The following is a 23,372-nucleotide window of genomic DNA, read 5'->3' as shown; positions in this document are numbered from 1 at the left end:
TCCCCGCTTGCCTGGATGGGTGCAGTTCCAACAACACTCAAGATTATCAACACCATCTGGGACAAAGCAGCCCCCACTCGATTGGCACCACATCCCTTCCCTCCAACTCAGTAGCAGTAGTGTGTACCATCTACAAGATGCACCGCAGAAATTCACCAAGACTCCTTAGACAGTGCCTTCCAATCCTGCAATCACTACCATCGAGAAGAACAAGGGCAGAAGATACATGGGAAGACCACCACTCCCGAGTTCCCCTTCAAGCCAAAAACCATATTGCCTTGAAAACAATTTGCCATTTCTTCATTGTCACTGGGTCAAAATGACTGTAACTCTCTCCCTAACAGCACTGAGGGTGTTCCTACACACCATGGACTGTTGTAGACACCAGCTCATCACCACCTTCTCCAGGGTGGGAGAATGTTGGCCCAACCAGGAATGGTCAGATAGGGTAAATAGACAGGGCCTTTTCCCTGGGGTGGGGGAGTCCAGAACGAGAGGGCATAGGTTCAGGGTGAGAGGGGATAGATTTAAAAGGGACCCAAGGGGCAACGTTTCATGCAGAGGGTGGTACGTGTATGGAATGAGTTGCCGGAGGAAGTGGTGGAGGCTGATACAATTACAACATTTAAAAGGCATCTGGATGGGTATATGAATAGGAAAGGTTTCGAGGAATATGGGTCAAATGCAGGCAAATAGGACCAGATTAGGTTGGCAATATATAGGCAGCATGGACAAGTTGGACCGAAGGGTCTGTTTCCGTGCTATGACTCTTTGACTAAATCCTATAAACAAATCAAACAAGGTGTTGAAATTTGATCAAAGGAACCTGTGGGTCCCACGCATGGTGTAATCTGATCATTGAAGGTGTTGTTGCTTCACTTGTACAAATACCTGATTGTCACTTTGGTTAGACTCTGATGATCAGCTGTGTTCAGTGGTCAGAGGCAGACTGGAATATAATGCTAATAGGAGCTGAAAATGTGTTGCTGGAAAAGCGCAGCAGGTCAGGCAGCATCCAAGGAACAGGAGAATCGACGTTTCGGGCATAAGCCCTTCTTCAGGAATGCTAATAGTCCAGGGGCAAAAGTGCAGGAGAGATTTGAACACCAGGATGAGAATTTTAAATCCGAGATGTTGCTGAACCAAGAGCTGATGTAAGTCAGTGAGCACAGGATGGATGAGTGGTGTGGGTGAAGATATACAAGGCACTGGAGGATGGGGAATGAACTCAGGTTTATCGATATTGGGAAATGGGAGGCTGGTCAGAAAACTCTCCATCTCCTTCTGCTTTTTCTGTCACTTTCTGTAGCCTGGTTCTCCCTGTGCACACCTGCCCCAATCCACCCTTTGCTGTTCTAGCCTTTATCAGAATATTCTATGACTGTTTCATCTCCAATGTTGATGTTCCATGTTCTCACTGTGGACAGTGGAAGGTGAAGGCTTATTATTGCTACAGAGACCCGGATAATGTGTTGGCGACCCAGGTTCAAATCCTGCCGCGGCAGATAGTGGAATTACAATCCAATAAAAACCCGGAACTAATGCTGACCTTGAAACCAATAAGGGGAATATTGGGAGGAAATGGATCTGGCACACTTGCTTAAGGGAAGGAGACGGATGTCCACACCTGGTCTGGCCTACATGTGACTCCAGACCCACAGCAATGTGGTTGATTCTTAACTGCCCTCTGTGGAATAAATGCAGTCCTAGCCAACAACACTCACATGAATGTGAGTGAATATTAAAGAAGCACTTTGATGGGCTGAATTGTCTATTTTTTGCTCCCATGTCTTAATGTCTCTCTGAATTCTTGCCATCCAGAATTCTCCTATGTGAATACCGTTTATTTGTTGCCCTGATCTCGTCCACGGAAAACATTTTCTCTTCATCTACCCAAACTAAAATCTCTTCACACAATTTCAAATACCTCTGTCAGATCAGCCCTTAGCTTTGTCTTAGTAAAGAGCTGCAGTCTGATCAATCTCCATTCTGGGATCATCTTTTGTAAAGTCTCTCTCTTCGATATCACTTCTGTCTCTCCATCTCCCTGTCCCTCTCTCCCTCTCTGTCTTGCAATCTCTTTCCAGCACAGATGGCACAATGGTTAGCTCTGCAGCCTCACAGCGGACCTGGATTTGATTCCAGCCTCGGGTAACTGGGTGGAGTTTGCACATGCTCCCAGTGTCTGTGTGGGTTTCCTCCGGGTGCTCCAGTTTCCTCCCACAGTCCAAAGATGTGTAGGTCAGATGAATTGGCCACGCTAAGTTACCCATAGTGTTCAGGGTAGTGTAGGTTAGGGACATTAGTCAGGGATTAAATGTAGATGAATGGGTTTGGGTAGTGTAAACCTGTTGGGCTGAATGGCCTCTTTCCACACTGTAGGGATTCTAATTCATTCTTCCATTTTTCACTTCTCACTTTCTCTCTCTCTGTCTCTCACACACACACACAATCTGATTTATTGTCCATTTCTGTTGAATTTGCACGCAGCACCAAATATTTCTGAGTCCCACACCCTTCAAGTGGAGACAGTAACTCCTGATATCCAAGTTGCATCATGTACAAAGAATTCCGCAGCAGGTTCTGTGACCTACTCCCTTTCCAAACATGCACGCTTGACGTCTGCATGTAAACATTTACCACATGGAACGATGTCAATTCCCTCTGTGCGTCCAATTAGCACTCAAGTACTTTGCTGCTTCCCATTTGCCCAGTTTCTTGTGGAGGGGGTGAATCATGCACAGTTACCAGTCAAAGGACCCCAGAAATGCCAATGGTACATTCTCCGTATCTGCCTGGGGTATTCCATCAAATCATAAGCTGTAGAAGTAGGCCATTCGACCCATCGAGTCTTCTCCGCCATTCAATGAGAGGGATGTTGTGAAACTTGAAAGGATTCAGAACTGATTTACAAGGATGTTGCCAGGGTTGGAGGGTTTGAGCATAGGGAGAGGCTGAATAGGCTGGGCCTGTTTTCTTTGGAGCGTCGGAGGCTGAGGGGTGATCTTATAGAGGTTTATAAAATCATGAGGGGCATAGATAGGATAAATAGACAAGGTTTTTTCCCCACGGTTGGAGGAGTCCAGAACTAGAGGGCATAGGTTTAGGGTGAGAGGGGAAAAATTTAAAAGTGACCCAAGGGGCTTTTTCATACAGAGGGTGGTACATGTATGGAATGAGCTGCCAGAGGAAGTGGTGGAGGCTGGTACAATTGCAACATTTAAAAGCCATCTGGATGGATATAGAAATAGGAAGGGTTCAGAAAGATATGGGCCAAGTGCTGGCAAGTGGGACTAGATTAATTTAGGATATCTGGTAGGCATGGACAAGTTGGACCGAAGGGTCTGTTTCCGTGCTGTACATCTCTATGACTCTATGATCTATGAGCAGCTGATCTGATAATCCTCAACTCCACTTTTCTGCCTTTCCCCCCATAACCCTTCATACCCTCCCTGGTTAGAAATCTATCTCAGCCTCGAATGCAATAAATGACCTAATGCTCTGCAATAAAGAATTCCACAAATTCCACCAGGGAAAGGCATCACTTGATCTCCGTCTCCACCTTGAAACTAGTCTTCAATCTACAAGAGGAATCTCCACCAGGATTCCCAGTTTAGTTTTCCTTTAAAAAGTATTCATTGGAGTGACGTGGGCCTGGCTGGGCCAGAATTTATTGCCCGTCCTCAATTGCCCTGGAGATGCCCTTTGAAGCTTTGCGGTCCTTGGGGTAGACCTAGCAGTGAGGAGTGACAGGTGGACATCACCATCCCCACTTGCCCAGGAATGCGGCCGTTAAGTCTCATGGCCTTTAAGCAATTGGAAAATAGGTTTCCCCCGAATCGTGCCAGACAAGAGGGATTTCAATGTGACAGAGAGACTGGAGACAGAGAGGGGGGGAGAGAGAGAAAGATGGATTTTTCTGCATCAAGCTGGGATGATTGAGGGGAGAGTGGGATGGGGAAGTGGGAGGTGGTTGAGATTTGAGGGGAGCTTTGTGGGCGTGTGTCATTTAAATAACTCTCTTTTCGCTTTTCAGTAATCTCAGTAACCAAGGGCCTTAAAGAAAGGAAGGCAAGGATACAGCCCATGTTGGAAGGGGGGGGGGGGGGGGGTACGATGAGTCTTGATGGGGCCTGAGCTGGGGGATTGGGTGAAGTGCATGATCTATGTGGGTGTGGGTGGGGGTGGATGAGAGGTTTGAGTCTGAAATGGCAGAATGGTTCCAGCCCAGGAAGAGACCATTCAATCCATCAAATCAGTGCTGGCTCTCTCGCAAGAGCAGCTCCCCCACCCTTCCTCCATTTCAGCAAATTGAAATCCAGCGTCAAATCTCATCTGGTCAGGTCTGGCTCAGAGCAGACGGACCTAGGGATTGAGTGGGGATGGTGCTACGAAAATGAAGGGGTAACTGCCCGAGTATTTGACTGGGGGGGGGGGGTTCTAAATGGGGAGGGAGTAATCAGCGGGGTGTTGGAGTTTGTGGAAAGTGAAATAAAACTCTGACCGGCAAAGCAGGCATCCGTCCGCCAAGTTATGTCAACTCCAGGTTAACAAACTCTCTGGCTGCAAACACCCCCCCCAGCTCCTAACTCGGGAGAGGAAACACAGGAGTGGAACTTTCACCGACGAGGGACGCGATTCCAACAGGAATATCCGGAGAGATGGCATTTTTTTTTCCCCCCTCGCCCATGGCTAGCACCCTGAGCTCCGAGTTCAGATTCTAACGTAGGGCGTGTGTCAGACGTGAATCGACAAAACAATAAAGTGACTATTTCACAGGGTGACGGGGCAGGATTTTAGCAAGGTGGTGTGCAGACCTGTGTCTCATCACGAGACGTGACAGTGCAAAGCTGTGCTGAGTCTGTTTATGGATAAACAAAAGGAAGAGCAAGAGCTACCACTTTACAAGAAGGACAAACAGTCCTTCACAGACTCACTCCCCAGCCTGTTGGTTAATATCAAACCCGCCGACAAAGTTTACAGCGTTTGCTGAGCCTTTGGACTGACAGGGATAGAGTTCCCAGGGAAGGCAGCGTAGAAACCTGAAGCTGTTGGATTTTTCAGGAGGGGAAGAAAGAGAGAGAGAGGGGGGTGACTCGCAAAATGGAGATGGGCGTGGATTTCTGTCTTGACTTGTGAGGTCAGTGCTGTGTCCACACCCTCTTTCATGAACACACACAAAAAAAGGTGTACACAGCACACAGTCAGAAATAGACAGAGCTACCTGCAGGGTGAGACACACCTGGGACTCGTTCGGTCAAAGTTGCTGCTGCATTTTGTGGATTTTATTGACGTGCTGAAGGATTGGATCATTTCTTGTAAGTGTGTCTTCGCTCATTTTAATCACACAGTGTGGTGTTTGTACCTGGTTAACAAACTGGGTAAGATGTCCAGTCAACAAAAATGTGCAGGATTGGGGGGGGGTGGTGTGGTTAACCACCCACACGATGCCACTTATTTGGCATCATGGGATGAAGCTGAAAATGTGTTGCTGGAAAAGCGCAGCAGGTCAGGCAGCATCCAAGGAGCAGGATGATCCTGAAGAAGGGCTCAGGCCCGAAACGTCGATTCTCCTGCTCCTCGGATGCTGCCTGACCTGCTGCGCTTTTCCAGCACCACATTTTCAGCTCTGATGTCCAGCATCTGCAGTCCTCACTTTATCATGGGATGTATACAGGCCAGAAGGAGGCCATTCAGCCTGATGTAACTGTGCTGGCTCTTCCCTGGCCTTTTTACCATCAACCTTTTCACTCTCTCTCTCTCTCTCTGGAGGACCTTATCCAGTTTCATCAACTCCCTACAGTGTTGAAACATGCCTTTTAGCCCAATAACTCCACAGCAACTCTCCAAAGACCAAGCCACCCAGACTCAACTCCTTACCTGAACCCTGTAACCTTGCATTTCCCACGGCTAACCCACTTAGCCTGCACATCCCTGAATACTATGGGGCAATTTAGCATAGCCAATCCACCTTCACCTGCACATCTTTGGATTGTGGGAGGAAACTGGAGCACCCCGAGGAAACCCATGTAGACACAGGGAGAATGTGCCAACCCCACTCAGACAATCTTTTTGGAATCCTGGACTTCCTTGGCTTGATTCTCTCATTGAGTTATAGAGATGTACAGTACAGAAACAGACTCTTTGGTCCAACTGTGTAAAATCCTCCCTCCTTGTGATGCTGTCACACCCACTCTCGACACTCCCGCGTCTCTGAGAGTTTTGCCAACTACCCCCACCACCTCCCCCACCCCAGATGCTTTGGGGATTTTGAGCACCTCGATCAGATCTCCCCTCAGCTTCTCCACACACTAACTGCCCATGCATCGGACCCTTCCCAGCATTCCTGCCTGCCGCCATCCTCCCAGTCTGTTACTGTCACGTCTCCTCCCCAGAGTGCAGCACACAGACATCACGGTGGACTGCCCGCTACCTGTCCCGTGTTTACAATTTCCTCACAGCAGCCGAGAGACGAAGGATGGGGGTGAGAGTGGGAGGAGGCAGGATATCTTTCGCCCCATTAAATCGGTCATACATGTCACCCATGTGATGGTACCTGGGAGGACACCTACCCACGCATCATCCTGACTTGGAATTTTACCACCATTCCTGCAGTGTCGCTCGGTAAAAATCCTAAAACTCCCTCCTGGCTGGCTTGCTCTTCAGAGTGTCGGCATGGACTTGTTGGGCCGAATGGCCTGTTTCCATGCTGTAGAGTTTCTATTCTCTGGAGAAAGTGAGGACCGCAGATGCTGGAGAGTCAGAGTCAAAATGTGTGGCCCCTGATGAAGGGCTTACGCCCGAAACGTTGACTCCTCTGCCCCTCGGACGCTGCCTGACCTGCTGTGCTTTTCCAGCTCCACACTTTCTGAATTCTATTCTCGGAGCTCTCTGGGTGCCCCCACCTCACTTGGACTGCGGTGGTCCAATAAGGCAGCTCACCACCAACCTACCCAAGGGACAATTAGGGATGGATCATACAGGTGGTGACATCACCCTCTGAACTACTGTCATTGCCCGGTTAGTTCAGTTGGCTGGCCAGCTGCTTTGCAGTGCAGAGTGACACCAGGGGGAGACAATGGCCAAGTGGCATTGTCACTGGACTGTCCATTCAGAAACTCAGCTTGGGGCTTGGGTTTGAATCCCATCACGGTGGAATTTGAATTCAATGAAGCATCTGGAATTAAAGCTGTAATGATGATCATGAATCCATTGTCAATTGTCAGGGGGAGAAAAGTCCGTCTGGTTCACTAATGCCCTTTAGGTTCACTAATGCCATTCTCACCTGGTCTAGCCTACATGTGACTCCCAACCCAAAGCAATGTGGGGTTGACTCTGGGTAATTAGGGATGAGTAATCAATGTTGGCCTAGCAAGAGATGCCCAAAACAGCACAGGTTCTATTCCCACCCCAGCTAAGGACATCATTGACAATCTGCCTTGTGCAACTTCACTTCTGAGGCATGGTAACCGTCAGGCTGATGCTCACTAATGAGTGAATGGGTCAATGGCTAGTACCTCTCCATTGCGTATTTGCAATGGAAAAGAGCACATCATGGGGTGAATGACAGAATTTATGGTACAGAATAAGGCCATTCCACCCATCGTGTCTGTACCAGCTCCCAAAAGACCCACCCAGCTAGCCCCACTCACCAGCCCTGTCTCTGTCGTCCTCTGACCTCACCACCTTCGGATGTATCTCCGGCTCTCTGTTAAAATCTCCAATGAACTCTGCTTCCACATTGACCCATTGTCTCGTGTGTGTGAGTATTTATGTCTGTGTAAGAGAGAGCGTGTGAGTGTGTATTTGTGTCTGTGTGCTTGCTTCTGTGTGTGTATATTTATGTGTATCTGTCTGTCTATGTCTGTGTGTGAGAGAGAGTGTCAGTGTGTGTGTGTGTGAAAGAGAGTATCTGCCTGTCTGTATCTGTATGTATGTCTGTGTGTGTGTGTGTGTGTGAGCGAGTATCTGTATGTGTCTGCATGTGTGTGAGAGAGTGTCTGTATGTGAGAGAGAGTGAGTGTCTGTCTGTATCTCTGTGCGTATGTCTGAGTCTGCCAATGTGTGTGTCTCTGCTGGTGTGCGTCTGCCAGTGTGTGTGTGTGTGTGTGTGTGTGTGTGTATGTCTGCCAGTCTGTGAGTCTGTGTGACTGTGAATGTGTGAGTGTCTGTTCCTGTCTGTGAGTGTGTCAGTGTGTGTGGTGTGTGTGTGAGAGAGAGAGACTGCGTGTGTGTGTGTGCGACTTGTGGGTGATGATGTTCTGATATATCTGTTTCCTTTGTCCTTCTAAGTGGTTAGAGGACACACAGCAGGCAGTGCTGACCAGACTGTGTTGAGTTCTGTGGATCTCTAATAAATAAAGAAGTGACAGAAATAAAAGCAACGTGCAAAGCACTGGAGGGGGGCGACTGGGACAAAGTTTGTAGTCAGCGAACTAGTGGGATCTGGCACATTCTATGTAAACAATTGAAGTTTGTAAAGAACTTTAAAAAGTACTCAGACACGTAGTTGGGATGATAAAAGTTTATGTTTATTCTTTCCTGGAAGTGGGTAAAGCCAGAATTTATCTCCTATCACTAGTTGCTCTTTAATTTAGGGAAAGGTAAAAGAGTCTAGAGTCGTGTGTAGGCCAGACCGGATAAGGAAGGCAGGTTTCCTTCCCTGAAGGACACTGTGGACCCAATGAATTTTTAAACAATAATTGCTTAATAGCTCCCATGATCAGGGTCATGGTTTACTCACTGATTTCAAATTCTGCCAGTGCCTGTGGCAGGATTCAAACCTTGTCTCCGCATCATTAGCCTATGGGTTATTAATCCTGTAATGTAACCACCACAACACTAGCATTCCACCATCCAATCCCACAAATATGGGACTGACAGCAACAACTGCTTCAGAGAGCCAGTAAAGCGTGATGGGCCGAGCATCCTCCGTGTGTAGCGTACGCTTTCAGAACTCTGTCTTAGGCAGGGGTTTGGTTTTGATGCTACAATTGACCTCAGCAGCTCTGGGCTAGGGCGGGGCCATTGTTGATTAATGTCATTTGCAAATGATTGGTTACCCATCAATTGAGGGATTGCACTCAGTTTGTGTGAAGAAGAATGTGTGGTTTTTTAAGGACAGGAGAGAGAGAGAGAGCGAGAGTCAGAGAGAGCCTAATACGAATGCGACTGGGGATAAGGGACTTGTCATGCTGAGAAATCCGAGGAGCTGGGATTGTTCTCCATCATGTAGAGAAGGATTAAAGGAACAATTTATCAAGTCTGTTGAAATCTGGGGCTTTGGTAAACCAGGAGAATGGGTGTCCTATGGTGGCTGGCAGGGGATAGCAGATGGTTGGCATATGAGCCGGTTGGGGTAGAAGATTTGATTTGATTTGATTTGATTAATTATTATCACGTGTACCTAGGTACAGTGAAAAGTTTTGTTTTGCATGCGGTACAGGCAGATCATACCATACAAAGACTTAAAGATCTTAAGGTGATAGAACAGAGGGAGGGATACCAAGTTACAGCTGGAGAGACGGTGCACAGAAAGCAAGATCGACATTAGATTTAAAATTTGAGAGGTTCATTCAGCGGGGAAGAAGCTGATCTTGAATCTGTCAGTACGTTTGTTTAAGCTTCTGTATCCTTGGAAGTTGGAAGAGATTATAACCGGGATGAGAGGAATCGTTGATGATGTTGGCTGCCTTATTATTTGAGAATTATTTGAGTCTGAGGTTATTATTTGGAACACCTTGTCTGCAAGGACAGTGGAAGCAGATCTCGGAGTCGGAGAGATGTACAGCATAGAAACAGACCCCTCCTCCCAACCAGTCCATGCTGACCAGATATCCTAAATTAATCTAATCCCACTTGGCCCTTATCCCTCTAAACTCTTCCTATTCATATACCCATCCAGGAATGGGATAAATACTTAGAAAGGGAAATGTGTAGTGTTACAGTGAAAGAGTAGGGGTGAGTGGAATAATGAATAGTCCTCCCTCCCTCCCTCCTTAATGAATAGTCCAGGCTAGTCCACAAACTCAATGGGCTGAATGGCTAACTAATGTTTGGTTTCATTCGATGATTCCAAATGGAATGTTTTTGTGGTGAGTTGGGGAGGGTTAGGGAGATCTTTCTCTTATACAACAATCACATGACTTTCTCAGGATGCTCTGGAGAGTGAATGACGTAGTGTTGTTCAGATAATTGCAGCAATATCATCAGATCTCACAGCCAGCAGTTGGATGAATGACGTATTAATCTGATTCCTGTTTCTTATGCTACGCATCGAGGAAGGAATATTTATGAGGGCAGTGAATGAATGTAGTGTTTCGCCCTTTACCATCACGTCATTAGTCAGCCACTGGGACATGAAACTGAGACCTGGATTCATTAGAGACAGAGAGAACACTTCAGAAAGGGCAGGACCCCCTCAGAATGGCATCAGGGTTGGGGGCGGGGGGAAGAGGGCATAGTCCTCAGGCTACATTGCATGCTCAGGCCTCTGCTCTGGGTACTATCATTGAATCTCACATTGTGGAAAGAGTCCATTCGACCCATTGAGTCTGCACCGATATTCCGAACAGCATCTCATGTGAAAAGCATGCAAATTGACAGGGACGAGCACTGGGGATGGTGTGATGGCCACAACCTTGGGCAAGGGAAGAGGAGGTGGGGGCTGGAAGGTGCTGTCCAGAGACTGGGACGTGGTTGGGGGCTGATGAGTATTGCCCCATGTGTGGTCTAACCCCACAATGTGTGAAGGGTTGTCCAGCACTGAGTAAATCAGGTCGCTATTTGTTTCCTGGGCAGGGTCAGCTCGTCATATTGTATCAGTTGCTGCTCATAATGAAGGTGGGCTGCTACAAAGCTCTTCAAATCCACGGTGTCATGCAAGAAAGGAAAAACACATCCTGGTCTAACTAGAAGACTTTATTTTGGTTAATAAGGTACAGTCTATTGCATGGAGCAATTAATTATGCGAGATGTTGCCACTCCACTGGCAGTGTTCCAGCGATTCTGGGATGTCATGTTGAGGTTGTACAGGACATTGGTGAGGCCTCTTCTGGAGCACTGTGGGAAGTTCTGATCGCCCTGTTATCGGAAGGATGTTATGAAGCTGGAGAGGGTTCGGAAGAGGTTTACCAGGATGTTGCCAGGGATGGAGGGTTTGAGTTAGAAGGAGAGATTGGGACTTTTTTCACTGGAGCGTAGGAGGTTGAGAGGTTTATAGAATCATGAGGGGTATAGATAGGATTAATGGTTGGTGTCTTTTCCCTCGGATGAGGGATTTCAAGACAAGGGCTTCACATTTTTAAGGTGAAAGGAGAAAGATTTTAAAAAAGACATGAGGGGCAATATTTTTTTCACAGAGGATAGTTCACGTGTGAAATGAACTTCCTGTGGAAGTTGTGATCGTAGGCACAATGACAACGTTTAAAAAACACTGAAATGAATACATGAACAGGAAGGGTTTGGAGGGATAAGGGCCAGGACCAGGGAGGTGGGGCTAGTTTAGTTTGGTATTATGTTCGGCATGGAATGATTGGGCCGAAGGGTCTGTTTCTGTGCTGTATGACTCTATGAGGAGGAGCAGGTTTGATTTGATTTAAGCTTTAATTGTCACGTGTGTTCAAGTACATGAGTACAGTGAAAAGTAAACTACGCTGTTTCACTCTCCTGTTATAAGAAACTGTTGGATGACTGCACAGACACACACAAATACACAGACACAGACACACAAACACTCACACAGACACACACAGATATACAGACACAGACAAATACATGCACACACACAGACACACACACTCACACACATGCAAACACAGATACACACACAGACACACACACATACAAATACACACACATGCACACAGACACTTACAGTCACACACAGACACACACACACACATAGACACATACAGATACACATACAGAGACACAGACACAGATGTATGTACACACACACACAGCTATGGGAGGTGGCTGCACTGTGGGAATGTCAGGAGACTAATAAAACAAGCTGGTGACACAGGTTCAAATCCCGTTGCGGTGAGATTTTTTTTTGTTTACTCCCTCATGGGATGTGGGTGTCACTGACTGGGCCAAGATTTATTGCCCGTCCCTAGTTGCCCCTTGAGAAGATGGGGATGAGCAGTCTTCTTGTATTGCTCATGTCCACTTGCTCTGGGTTGACCCACGACACCCTGACGGAGTGAATTTTGATCCAGAGACAGAGAAGGAATGGTGTTATATTTCCAAGTCAGATGGTGAATGGCTTGGAGAGGAAATTGATGGGATATGATGGTGTTCCCATGCTGCCTACTGCCCTTGCCCTTGTAGATGGAAGTGGGTGTGGGATTAGAAGGCACTGCCTGAGGATCTTTGGTGAATTTCTGCAGTGACTAAAAATCTAAAAATCCAAAAATTAGTTGTACCAATATCCATTGCAAAAAACACATCTGGTTCACTGACGCCCCTAAGGGTGGGGAATCTGCCATCTTTAGCTGGTCTGGCCCACATGTGACACACAGCAATGTGGTTGGTTCCTACCTGCCCACTGGGTCATTAGGGATGGGCAGAAAATACTGAGCCCAACCAACGATGTCTGCATCCCATAAACAAACTTATTAAAAGTCTAAAGGGCAGCGGGTGGTGCCCGCTCTGAAATATTAACCCTTTCAGAGCCCTGTCCAACAATATTCCCTGCAGTTTTGCTGAAAGAGCAGCATGGTGGCTCAGTGGTTAGCACTGCTGCCTCACAGCTCTAGAAACCCGGGTTCAATTCCCGCCTCAGGCGACTGTCTGTGTGGAGTTTGCACATTCTCCCCGTGTCTGCGTGGGTTTCCTCCAGGTGCTCCGGTTTGCTTCCACAGTCCAAAGATGTGCAGGTCAGGGTGGATTGGCCATGGGGAATTGCCCATAGTGTTCTGGGGTGTGTAGGGTAGGTGCATTAGTCAGGGGTAAATGAAGAGTAATAGGGTATGGGAATGGGTCTGGGTGGGTTACTCTTCAGAGGGTTGGTGTGGATTAATTGGACCGTAGGGCCTGTTTCCACAGTGTAGGGAATCTATAATTCCACAACATTCCACAAGGTAGACATGGAAGTTGATTCCCTTGGCTGGAGAATCTCAGTCTCAGGAATGAAGTGACTAACTGTTTAGGACTGAGATGAGGAGAAATGGCTTCACTCTGTGTTATGAATCTCTTGAAATTTCTCTGCTGTTGGGTTTTGGGAGGGTGGAGATATGTCTTGGTTGGGAAATTGAGGGTTACGGATGAAGACAGCAAAATGGATCTTGGAGAGATAGTTAGCCATGCTTGGGTAGAATGGTACAGCAGATTCAATAGGGCCGAATAGCCTGCTCTTGCCTCTGTCTCTTACGCTCTTATAATGTTGAAATAAACTATCGATGCTGGGTCATATCACAGAAGCAAATTACAGCAGATTTTGGAACCTGTACTGAAAACAATAAGTGCTAGAGATCACAGCGGGTCAGGCAGCATCCGTGGAGAGAGAGCAAGCTAATGTTTCGAGTCTGGGTGACTCTTCATCAGACCATATTATAGCTGATGTATAAACAATAACCTTTACAGTGCAATAATAACACAAAACCAAGAACACAGGTTGCTGGGGATCTGAAACAAAACCAGAATTTGTTTCAGAAACTCAGCAGGTCTGGCAGCATCTGTGGTGAGAGGAACAGAGTTAATGTTTTGAATCCAGTGATTTTTCATGAGAAGCTTTTTTAAAAGGGTTCAATCCGTGTTGGCTTTTCAAAAGGACATGGCTTCTAAGGTTTTTATGAAATGGTTAATTTTGTTGACCTGGGAGTGTCAGTGAACCGCACGGTGGCACAGTGGTTAGCACTGCTGCCTCATAGCGCCAGAGACCTGAGTTCATATCCCACCTCTGGCAGACTAGCTGTGTGGAGTTTGCACATTCTCCCTGTGTCTGCGTGAGTTTGCTCTGGTTTCCTCCCACAATCCAAAAAAAATGTGCAGGTTAGGTGAATTGGCCATGCTAAGTTGCCTGTAGTGTTAGGTGTAGGGGAATGGGTCTGGGTGGGTGGCGGGTCGGTATGGACTTGTTGGGCCAAAGGGCCTGTTTCCACACTGTAAGTAATCTATATTAAAAAAAAGTATTTTGTTGGCTATAAAACATTTTGAGACATCCTGAGATAGTGTTAAGGCACTGGTTAAAGGACAAAGGGCCTCCTGTCAGGCAGTAATTTCAGAATTTACACAGAGAGTTAAGTGGTCACCATGGAAATGTGGTGATCACTTGTGAAAGATAACAGAGTGATAAATATAAACTGAAAGAACTGCAGATGTTGGAAATCAGAAACAAAAACAGAAAGTGATGGAAAAGCTCAGCAGAGAAAGAAAGCAGAGGTAACATTTCAGGCGACTGACTGTGTGGAGTTTGCACGTTCTCCCCGTGTCTGCGTGGGTTTCCTCCCACAGTCCAAAGATGTGCAGGTCAGGTGAATTGGCCATGCTAAATTGCCCGTAGTGTTAGGTAAGGGGTAAATGTAGGGGCATGGGTGAGTTGCGCTTCGGTGGGTCGATGTGGACTTGTTGGGCCGAAAGGCCTGTTTCCACACTGTAATGTAATGTAATCTAATCCGAGGAGCAGGAAAATCGACGTTTCAGGCCAAAGTATTTCTGATGAAGGGCTTTTGCCCGAAACGTCATTTTCCTGCTCCTCGGATGCTGCCTGACCTGCTGTGCTTTTCCAGCACCACTCTAATCCAGAATGTGTGTAATAGCTGACCATGTGATAACAAGGCCCGGTGTGGGGGGGTTGGGGTAAGGACATGGGAGGAGGTCCCTCAAACCTTAAAATTGTTGAACTTGATGTTGAGTCCAGAAGGCTGTGGAGTCCCTGAGTGGGAAATGAGGTGCTTCCCCTCCAGCCTGCACTGAGCATCACTGGAGCACTGATAAAAACTAGAGGCAGAGATGTTGGCCGGGGAACAGGGTGGGGTGGGGTGGGGGAGCGGTGTGTGTGGTGGTGGGATGGCAATTGAGTGATACATTTGCACTCGCAAAATTTCTGGATTTTTGTTAGTAATAGGACAGGACAGGGTAAACTCAGGGCATCAATGTATACTTCAACAGTTTCCTCATTTCCCTTTCCCCCAGTTCCAAACTTCCAACTCAGCACTGTCCTCATGACTTGTCCTGCCTGCCTATCTTCTTTTCCACCTATCCACTCCACCCTCCTCTCTGACCTATCACCTTCATCCCCTCCCCCACTCACCTATTGTACTCTATGCTACTTTCTCCCCACCCCCACCGTCCTCTCATTTATCTCCCTTCAGGCTCTCTGCCTGTATTCCTGATGAAGGGCTTTTGCCCAAAACTTCGATTTTCCTGCTCCTCGGATGCTGCCTGACCTGCTGTGCTTTTCCAACACCACTTTAATCTAGACTCTGGTTTCCAGCATCTGCAGTCCTTGTTTTTGCCCTGGGTAAACTCAGGATGTACTCAGTGACTGAGGAGTGATGGTCTAACGGCATGAGGTAGGCTATTTAGGACTGGGATGAGGAGCAATTTCTTCACTTGTAGAGTAGTGAGTCTGTAGAATTGACCTGTTCTCATGACCAATCCCACCTGTCAATCTTCCGTCCCACCTATCTACTCCACCCTCCCCTCTGACCTATCTCCTTTACCCCCACCTCTATCCATCTATTGCACTCTCAGCTGCCTTCCCCCTAGCCTCACTCCCCCTCCCATTTATCTCTCCACCCCTGAGGCTCCCAGCCTCATTCCTAATGAAAGGCTTTTGCCTGAAACATTGACTTTCCTGTTCCTCAGATGCTGCCTGACCTGCTGTGCTTTTCCAGCACCACTCTAATCTCCAACAACAGTTCCCACTTTCACCTGGTCTGTGGAATTCACCATTGCTATAGAAAGTTGTTGAGGCAAAACTTTGAGTGTTTCAAAAAGGATGTCGATATAGTTCTTGGAGCTAAAGGGTTCAAAGGGGAAAAAAACGGGAACAGGGTGGATGCTTAACCGTGATCCTATTGAATAGCAGAGCAGGGTTGAAGGGCTGAGTGGTCTCCTCCCACTCCTAGTTTCTGTGTAAACCTCACCTTCCAACTGCTTAAAAATGTGTTGCTGGAAAAGCGCAGCAGGTCAGGCAGCATCAAAGGAACAGGAGAATCGACATTTTGGGCATAAGCCCTTCTCCTGCTCCTTTAATGCTGCCTGACCTGCTGCGCTTTTCCAGCAACACATTTTTAAGCTCTGATCTCCAGCATCTGCAGTCCTCACTTTCTCCTTCCAACTGCCCAACAATGAAGCAGCAAGGGCTAACAGAATAACAGTAGCCGTCATCTGTGTGCACAAAGTGGATTGATGTAATGTCAACAGGAAATTTTGATAATATTAATTCCCTTTGTGAAAGACACTGATTCACAATTTGCATTACTCATTTGCAAAAGCTTAGCCTTTACAGACGTAATGAATCTGAATGTTTTCATCTGATTTAAGATTGCATGCCACACCTGTCACTTCCTGATCCGTTGCCAGCATGTACAGGCACACACCTGTGCTGTGGATTGCTCACTAGTTATAAAGGACGGATTTCGGGGGAACCAGTTCCCTGCCTCTATGCCAGCTCCTGCATGTATTCTGTAAACACTGGAGAAAGAGGCTTCCTTCACTCCCAACTGGCTGTATCGTGCATGGCTCACTCTCATCGTGCAGCCCCTGTGCCATTCCCGATGAAGGGCTTTTGCCCGAAATGTCGATTTTCCTGCTCCTCGGATGCTGCCTGACCTGCTGTGCTTTTCCAGCACCACTCTAATCTAAACACTGATCTCCAGTAACTGCATTCCTCACTTTCACCATAGGGAGAGTTGACAGGTTCTGTTGGTCATAAGCCTATTAGAAACTAGAGTCTTATGGTAGTCTAGCCATTTTAAGGGAGGTGGGAACCAATTGGGAATGTGGCCAGGCTGGTAATCCCGACTCCCAGGCTTTTCCCAAAGGGATTTAAGCTCACTTCCCAGCCCGGCATACACTCAGTCTGTGAAATCGGAAATTGAAATCTTGTTGTAGCAATGCAAACCATGAAACTACCAGCAATTGCTGTACTGAAATAACTGAGTCAGAAGTCACATGACACCAGGTTATAGTCCAATAGGTTCATTTGAAATCACAAGATTTCAGGGTGCTCCGAAAGCTTGTGATTTCACATAAACCTGTTGGACTATAATCTGGTGTCACGTGACTCCTGACTTTGTCCACCCCAGTCTGATACCTCCGCATCCTGCACAGGGGCTGGTATCCCGTCAACAAGTCACCCTTTAATCACACATGCGCAGTACACTGGCTGGGGATGGCCAGCTCTGAGCCAGTCCTTGAAGTCAGGAGACTTTCTGACACTCCTGTTTCTTTTTTTTATATAACTTTGCAAATTTGAACTTTATTTGTTGTGCAGATACACTGATAGTTTATGCAATGCTGGAGGAAGCCATTGCTGAACGTCTTGGCTTCGGAGTGGTCCCCTCGCAGAATCCATTCTTGAATCTGCGATACACCACCTTCAGGTGCCTCATATGACCTGCTTCTCCTTTTGGCCTTCATTCTCCAGTTATAGAAACTGCTGGAAAAGTACAGCAGTTTCTCTTGGCAGGGTAGGCACATTTGCCGCAGGTGGATTTCTGCAGGTGAAATGCCTTAGCCCCACATCGCCGGCAAAGTATGTGGGTCTTGTTCCGCCTCTTACCAACTGACGATGTTCCCTTCATCATTTTCACTGCGTGCCTGAGAGCAAAAGCCTACTGTACCTGGTATTCCCAGGCAGTCTCCCATCCAAGGACTAACCAAGCCTGAGTCTGCTTAGCTTCCGCGATCAGGCATTTTCAGACTAGTATGGCCGTAGGCCTGTTTCTGTCTGTCAGCCAGGGCTCGCTGATTGCCACAGGTTAACAGCCCCAATCAGGGAACTCATAATCAGTAAGATCCACCTGCTTCCAATCGCTCCGTGTACCAACCTATTCTGGTACACTAATGCCCTTATACCCAGTCTGGCCTACATGTGACTTGAGACCTGCAGCAATGTGGCCAATTGTTAATTGCCCACTGAAAACAGCTGTGGCAAGTCCAAGGGCAATCGGAGATGGGCAGGAAATGGGCACCTTGTCAGTGATGTCCACATCCCATTAAAGAAAGGAAACGGTAGGCAGCTGAGCTTTCACTGAAAGTCTGACTTGTGAAGGGAGCCCTTATTTGACAGGCCATCAAAGTGTCATGTGATTAAAATCATCGCCATGTCTGCAGGCAACGATAGCCCATTTTGGTGCTGAACAATAGGGGCCGCTTATGATTACATTAGCACCCTGTTAACGTTCTCCATGTTGCCTTAGAGACCTTACCACACAATGGGTGATACTGAGTGCCCTCCCCTGTGGTGAGTCATAGAGTCATAGAGATGTACAGCATGGAAACAGACCCTTTGGTCCAGCCCGTCCATGCCACCCAGATATCCCAACCCAATCTACTCCCACATGCCAGCACCCGATCCATATCCCTCCAAACCCTTCCTATTCATATACCCAGGAGAAAGTGAGGACTGCAGATGCTGCTCCTCCCTACCTTTTATCTTAGCCTGCTGGACACACTTTCCTCATTCCTGAAGAAGGGCTTATGCCCGAAACGTTGATTCTCCTGTTCCTTGGATGCTGCCTGACCTGCTGTGCTTTTCCAGCAACACATTTTCAGCTATTCATATACCCATCCAAATGCCTCTTAAAAGTTGCAATTGTACCAGCCTCCACCATCTGGCATCTCATTCCATACATGTACCACCCTCTGCGTGAAAAAGTTGCCCCTTAGATCTCCTTTATATCTTTCCCCTCTCACCCTAAACCTATGCCCTCTAGTTCTGGACTCGCCCACCCCAGGGAAAAGACTTTGTCTATTTACCCTATCCATGCCAATCATGATTTTGTAAACCTCTACAAGGTCACCCCTTAGCCTCCAACGCTCCAGAGAAAACAGCCCCAGCCTATTCAGCCTCTCCCTATAGCTCAAATCGTCCAACCCTGGCAACATCCTTGTAAATCTTTTTGGAACTCTTTCAAGTTTCACAACATTTTTCCAGTAGGAAGGAGACCAGAATTGCATGCAATATTGAGGAAGGAGGGCATTAAATTAGGCGGATGTGCACTGGGTGGGAGTCCTGTTGTCTTCCCGATAAAGTTCATGGCAATCACCTCTGCATCAATTGAGTGGGAGCTCACTTAATAGCTTCATCCTGTTGCCACTCACAGGAAGCAAGTGGCCCAAAATTGGGAATGAGGCAGAGTTGTGAGCAAGGTTTGCAGGTTGTGAGTTCCAGTCTCACTAGCATTGAATAAATAACAGCTATTGTACTTTTGTTCAGGTTAAAAACTGGTGGTCAGATTTATTCTTGTAAGGGTTAATTACACAGAAACTGAAAGTGCTAAAATTGTCCGAATAGTTAGAAAATGAGAAGGGTGGAATAAAACTGTATAAAGCCTTCAGAGTATCTTTAGCAGCCATTTCTGACTCACTTTGATAATAATTAGAGCTGAATTTCAGAATAATCACCAGACCATCTGAGTTGCCATCTGTAATATTGCCAGATGCAAACACAAATTGACCGAGAGTAAAGATTTTTGTAAATCTTTCAATCTTTGCCAATTTGCTTAGTTTTCAAAGCCAGCTACGATACCCCAGAAGTAAAAACTTTATCCAACAAATTTGCACAACACACCATTGAATAAGTTAACACTCATTTTCAGAGTCACACTTCTGCCAAGGCTAGTAGTGCACATTTGAACTTCTGGTGTCTGATAGCTTAATCGATTTAATTAGCAGAGCTGTTAATTAATTAATTGATTAATTAATTTGACAAGTTATTCCAGAAATAGCTTGAGTTCACTTTCCATCTTGAAATTAAATTTGAAAACCCTTTCATCTTATCTCGAATGACTTTAACCCATACGTGGAATGTCAAAAAGAAATAAAAATATTTCCTACTTAAAACAAGTAGTGTTTCCTATTTAAAATAAATGCGTAATCAGTGCAGAATATTATGTTGCTATAAAGAGACACAAAGTCAAAAGATTTTTGTCTTGCACTGGGACTGGGACACAAGAAATCAAACTCAGAAAGGGAATATCACTTTACACAGCAGGAAACCAAGTGGTTTGAACTGTGCCTGGCATGAAGACGCAGTTGGATCCATTAACTGTCAATCTTAACTTTCTGATTAACCTCAGGTCAGGCAGGGAGACTCTGATTGGTCACAGTGTTGCCATGGGAACTGCCATAGGGATTGGCAATCTCAACAACCATTTAGAGTCAGAGAGACATAGAGATGTACAGCATGGAAACAGACCCTTCAATCCATCTTGACCGTGCCGACCAGATATCCTAAATTAATCTAGCCCCATTTGTTAGCATTTGGCCCATATCCCTCAAATCCTTCCTATTCATATACCCATCCTGATGCCTTTTAAATGCTGTAATTGTACCAGCCTCCACCACTTCCTCTGGCAGCTCATTCCATACACACACCACCCTCTGTGTGAAAAAGTTGCCCCTTAGGTCCCTTCTAAATCTTTCCCCTCTCACCTTAACCTCTAGTTCTGGACTCCCCCACTCCAGGGAAAAGACCTTGACTATTCACCCTATCCATGTCCCTCACAATTTTGAAAACTCCTAGAAGGTCACCCCTCAGCCTCTGATGCTCCTGGGAAAATAGATGGTTCATCTAAGAAGTTTCTCTACAATTAGGATTAATTAGAAGGAACAAAAAGTGCAGTTATGTGGCACCTTTCATTACCCCCAAACAGCCCAAGCCACTTAGCAGCAAAATGAAGGATTTCTGAAGCGCTGAGGGCGAAAGATTTTAAAGGATATCAAAGCAGGAACAGGAGTAGGGTGATCAGCCATGAATGGCAGAGCAGGCTCGAAGGGCCGAATGGCCTACTCCTGCTCCTAGTTTCTATATTTCTGTGAAGTGCATCCACAATATATCCAACACAGCAGCCAAGCTGCGCACAGAAAGATCCCACAAGCCCCATGTTTTCATGATCAAACAGCTTGTTTTGGTGACACAGGTTGAAGGTTCAATATTGATCCAGGAATACAGGGTGTGGTCCCCTGCTCCTGAACCGTGGTCCTTGTATCTTTCACATCCGACTGAGAGGGCAGAGGGTCATTTATTTAACTCCGCGTCTGACAGATAGTATCTCTCCGACAATGTGGTGCTGGGGGTCCCAGTTTAGAATTTATCTCATGTTTCTAAAGTGTGTGAAACTTGAACCCATGTTCAGTGAAGCATTGTTAGCCTGTTGGAATTCTGTACGGATCAGATGAATGAGAAGGAATTTGTTTCGTATTCCAGTCATGAGCAATGAATGGAAAGTAATTGAATCTGTTCAGAATCCACCGAGCGGAACGGAATGAGGTCGATTGGGATTTACTCCAATGAGGGAAGAGTTTCGAAGTTTGGATGGTAGCTGTGGAAAACTAAAAATGTAGTGAGAAAGAGCTCAATTTTTGTTACCCCGGACAATGGGAACACAGAAATTCACTGGTGTTCCACACAATGGGAGTGAATGATTTGACTCTAAAGAGTGTGAATTAACTGCTGGCAGCAATTCATTGTCACAGAACAAAAGAAAAAGATGTGAAGATCTATTGTCATTTTTCTGACGCAAGGGTAGACAAAGATGTCTCATTCAAACAAAATTGCTTTAACTTTCATTTTGCTATACTGTGCGTTAGGGGATATGATGAAGAGGTGCTGGTGTTGGACTGGGGTGGACAAAGGTAAAAATCATACAACACCAGGTTATAGTCCAAAAGGTTTCGTTGGAAATCTTCTGTGTATACCTGTTGGACTATAACCTGATGTTGTGGGATTTTTAAATTGGAACATAGAACCATACAGAACAGGAACAGGCCCTTCGGCCCACGATGTTGTAGAGCATAGAACAGTATAGCACAGGAACAGGCCCTTCGGCCCACGATGTTGTAGAACATAGAACCATACAGAACAGGAACAGGCCCTTCGGCCCACAATGTTGTAGATCATAGAACAGTCTAGCACAGGAACAGGCCCTTCGGCCCATGATGTTGTGCCGAACATGATGCCAAATTAAACTAATCCCTTCTGCCTGCCCTTGGTCCATATCCCTCCATTCCTTGTCTATTCGTGGGCTTATCTAAAAGCCCCTCAAATGCCCCTATTGTATCAGCCTCCACCACCTCCCCTGGCAGCGCGTTCCACACTCCTACCACTCTCTGTGTATAAAACCTTGTCCCTCACATCTCCTTTGAACTTTCCCCCTCTCCCCTTAAACGTGTACATCAGAATTCAAGACTTTTTAAAAGAAACCATCATGGGGCAAAATGCAGCTGACGGGGACACTTAAAATTGAACACGAGGAAGAAAACGTAAATTTTTAATCTGTGTTTTCGATCCAAACATTATTTTTAAAAATTAGATTAATGTTCAAAGTCTGTGAGAAGATTTGTAGCTCGGGTGCTCGTTGTTGTGGTTCTGTTCGCCAAGCTGGGAATTTGTGTTTCGTCCCCTGTCTAGGTGACATCCTCAGTGCTTGGGAGCCTCCTGTGAAGCGCTCCTGTGATGTTTCCTCCAGCATTTATAGCGGTATAGTGGCATACATAACCACTATAAATGCCAGAGGAAAGATCACAGAAGCGCTTCACAGGAGGCTCCCAAGCACTGAGGATGTCACCTAGACAGGGGACGAAACGTCTGCAACACAAATTCCCAGCTCGGCGAACACAACCACAACAACATTAGATTAATGTATATAGATGTCTCACTGTTTCTGATTGTAAGTTGCATTTCCCACTAATTAATTCCTGAAAGTGATTGGAATTGATCTTTTTTTTAAGGTCACAAACATTCTGGGATAAATCAATGATAGAGAGCGAGTGTGTGTATGTGAGATCAGGGTGACTGCACAATCCTTTCGTTTCCACTTTACTAAGTCCTTTCAATATTTTCCCTTCAGGATTTTGCCACATCAACAGATCAGCGATGAGCTACGGGTCCAAAGACCTAAAGGGAATGCTCCAATATGGGTAAGCACCTAGCTTTCTGACTTCATGCTGTGCCTGGTAGCTGTGTGTGTCATTTGTTGAGGCTGTGTGATTACAGTGGGTTTAACTGAGTGAGTGACAAGAGTGTGGTTAAATCATTATGTCTCAGTGTGTGGTCAACAAAGGGCTTTCTGCTGTATGTTTTAAATGTGTTGATGTAATGCAAAGCAGACGTGTGTGTGTGTGTGTGTGTGTGTGTGTGTGTGTGTGTGTGTGTGTGTGTGTGTGTGTGTGTGTGTGTGTGTGTGTGTGTGTGT

At 46.3% G+C, this 23,372-nt stretch overlaps 1 protein-coding gene and 2 pseudogenes across 1 annotated transcript in view; 1 reads left to right on the top strand and 2 right to left on the bottom strand.

The window, feature by feature from the left end:
* The first annotated feature begins 4,471 nt into the window (after window positions 1–4,471).
* The window catches only part of LOC122542187 (epidermal growth factor receptor kinase substrate 8-like protein 1), a 101,128-nt gene continuing 82,227 nt past the window's right edge, over window positions 4,472–23,372 (top strand). Inside the window, exons 1-2 of the mRNA XM_043679636.1 lie at window positions 4,472–5,318; window positions 23,028–23,097. Of these exons, the coding sequence (XP_043535571.1) occupies window positions 23,054–23,097 (44 nt within the window). The 5' untranslated portion in view covers window positions 4,472–5,318; window positions 23,028–23,053. The remainder of the gene's footprint in view (window positions 5,319–23,027; window positions 23,098–23,372) is intronic.
* LOC122542188 lies at window positions 17,449–17,763 on the bottom strand (annotated as a pseudogene).
* LOC122542390 lies at window positions 17,784–17,892 on the bottom strand (annotated as a pseudogene).

The sequence above is a fragment of the Chiloscyllium plagiosum genome, chromosome 39 (assembly GCF_004010195.1).
Source record: "Chiloscyllium plagiosum isolate BGI_BamShark_2017 chromosome 39, ASM401019v2, whole genome shotgun sequence".
NCBI classification, from domain to species: domain Eukaryota; kingdom Metazoa; phylum Chordata; class Chondrichthyes; order Orectolobiformes; family Hemiscylliidae; genus Chiloscyllium; species Chiloscyllium plagiosum.
This window is presented reverse-complemented; position numbering and strand designations above follow the sequence as displayed.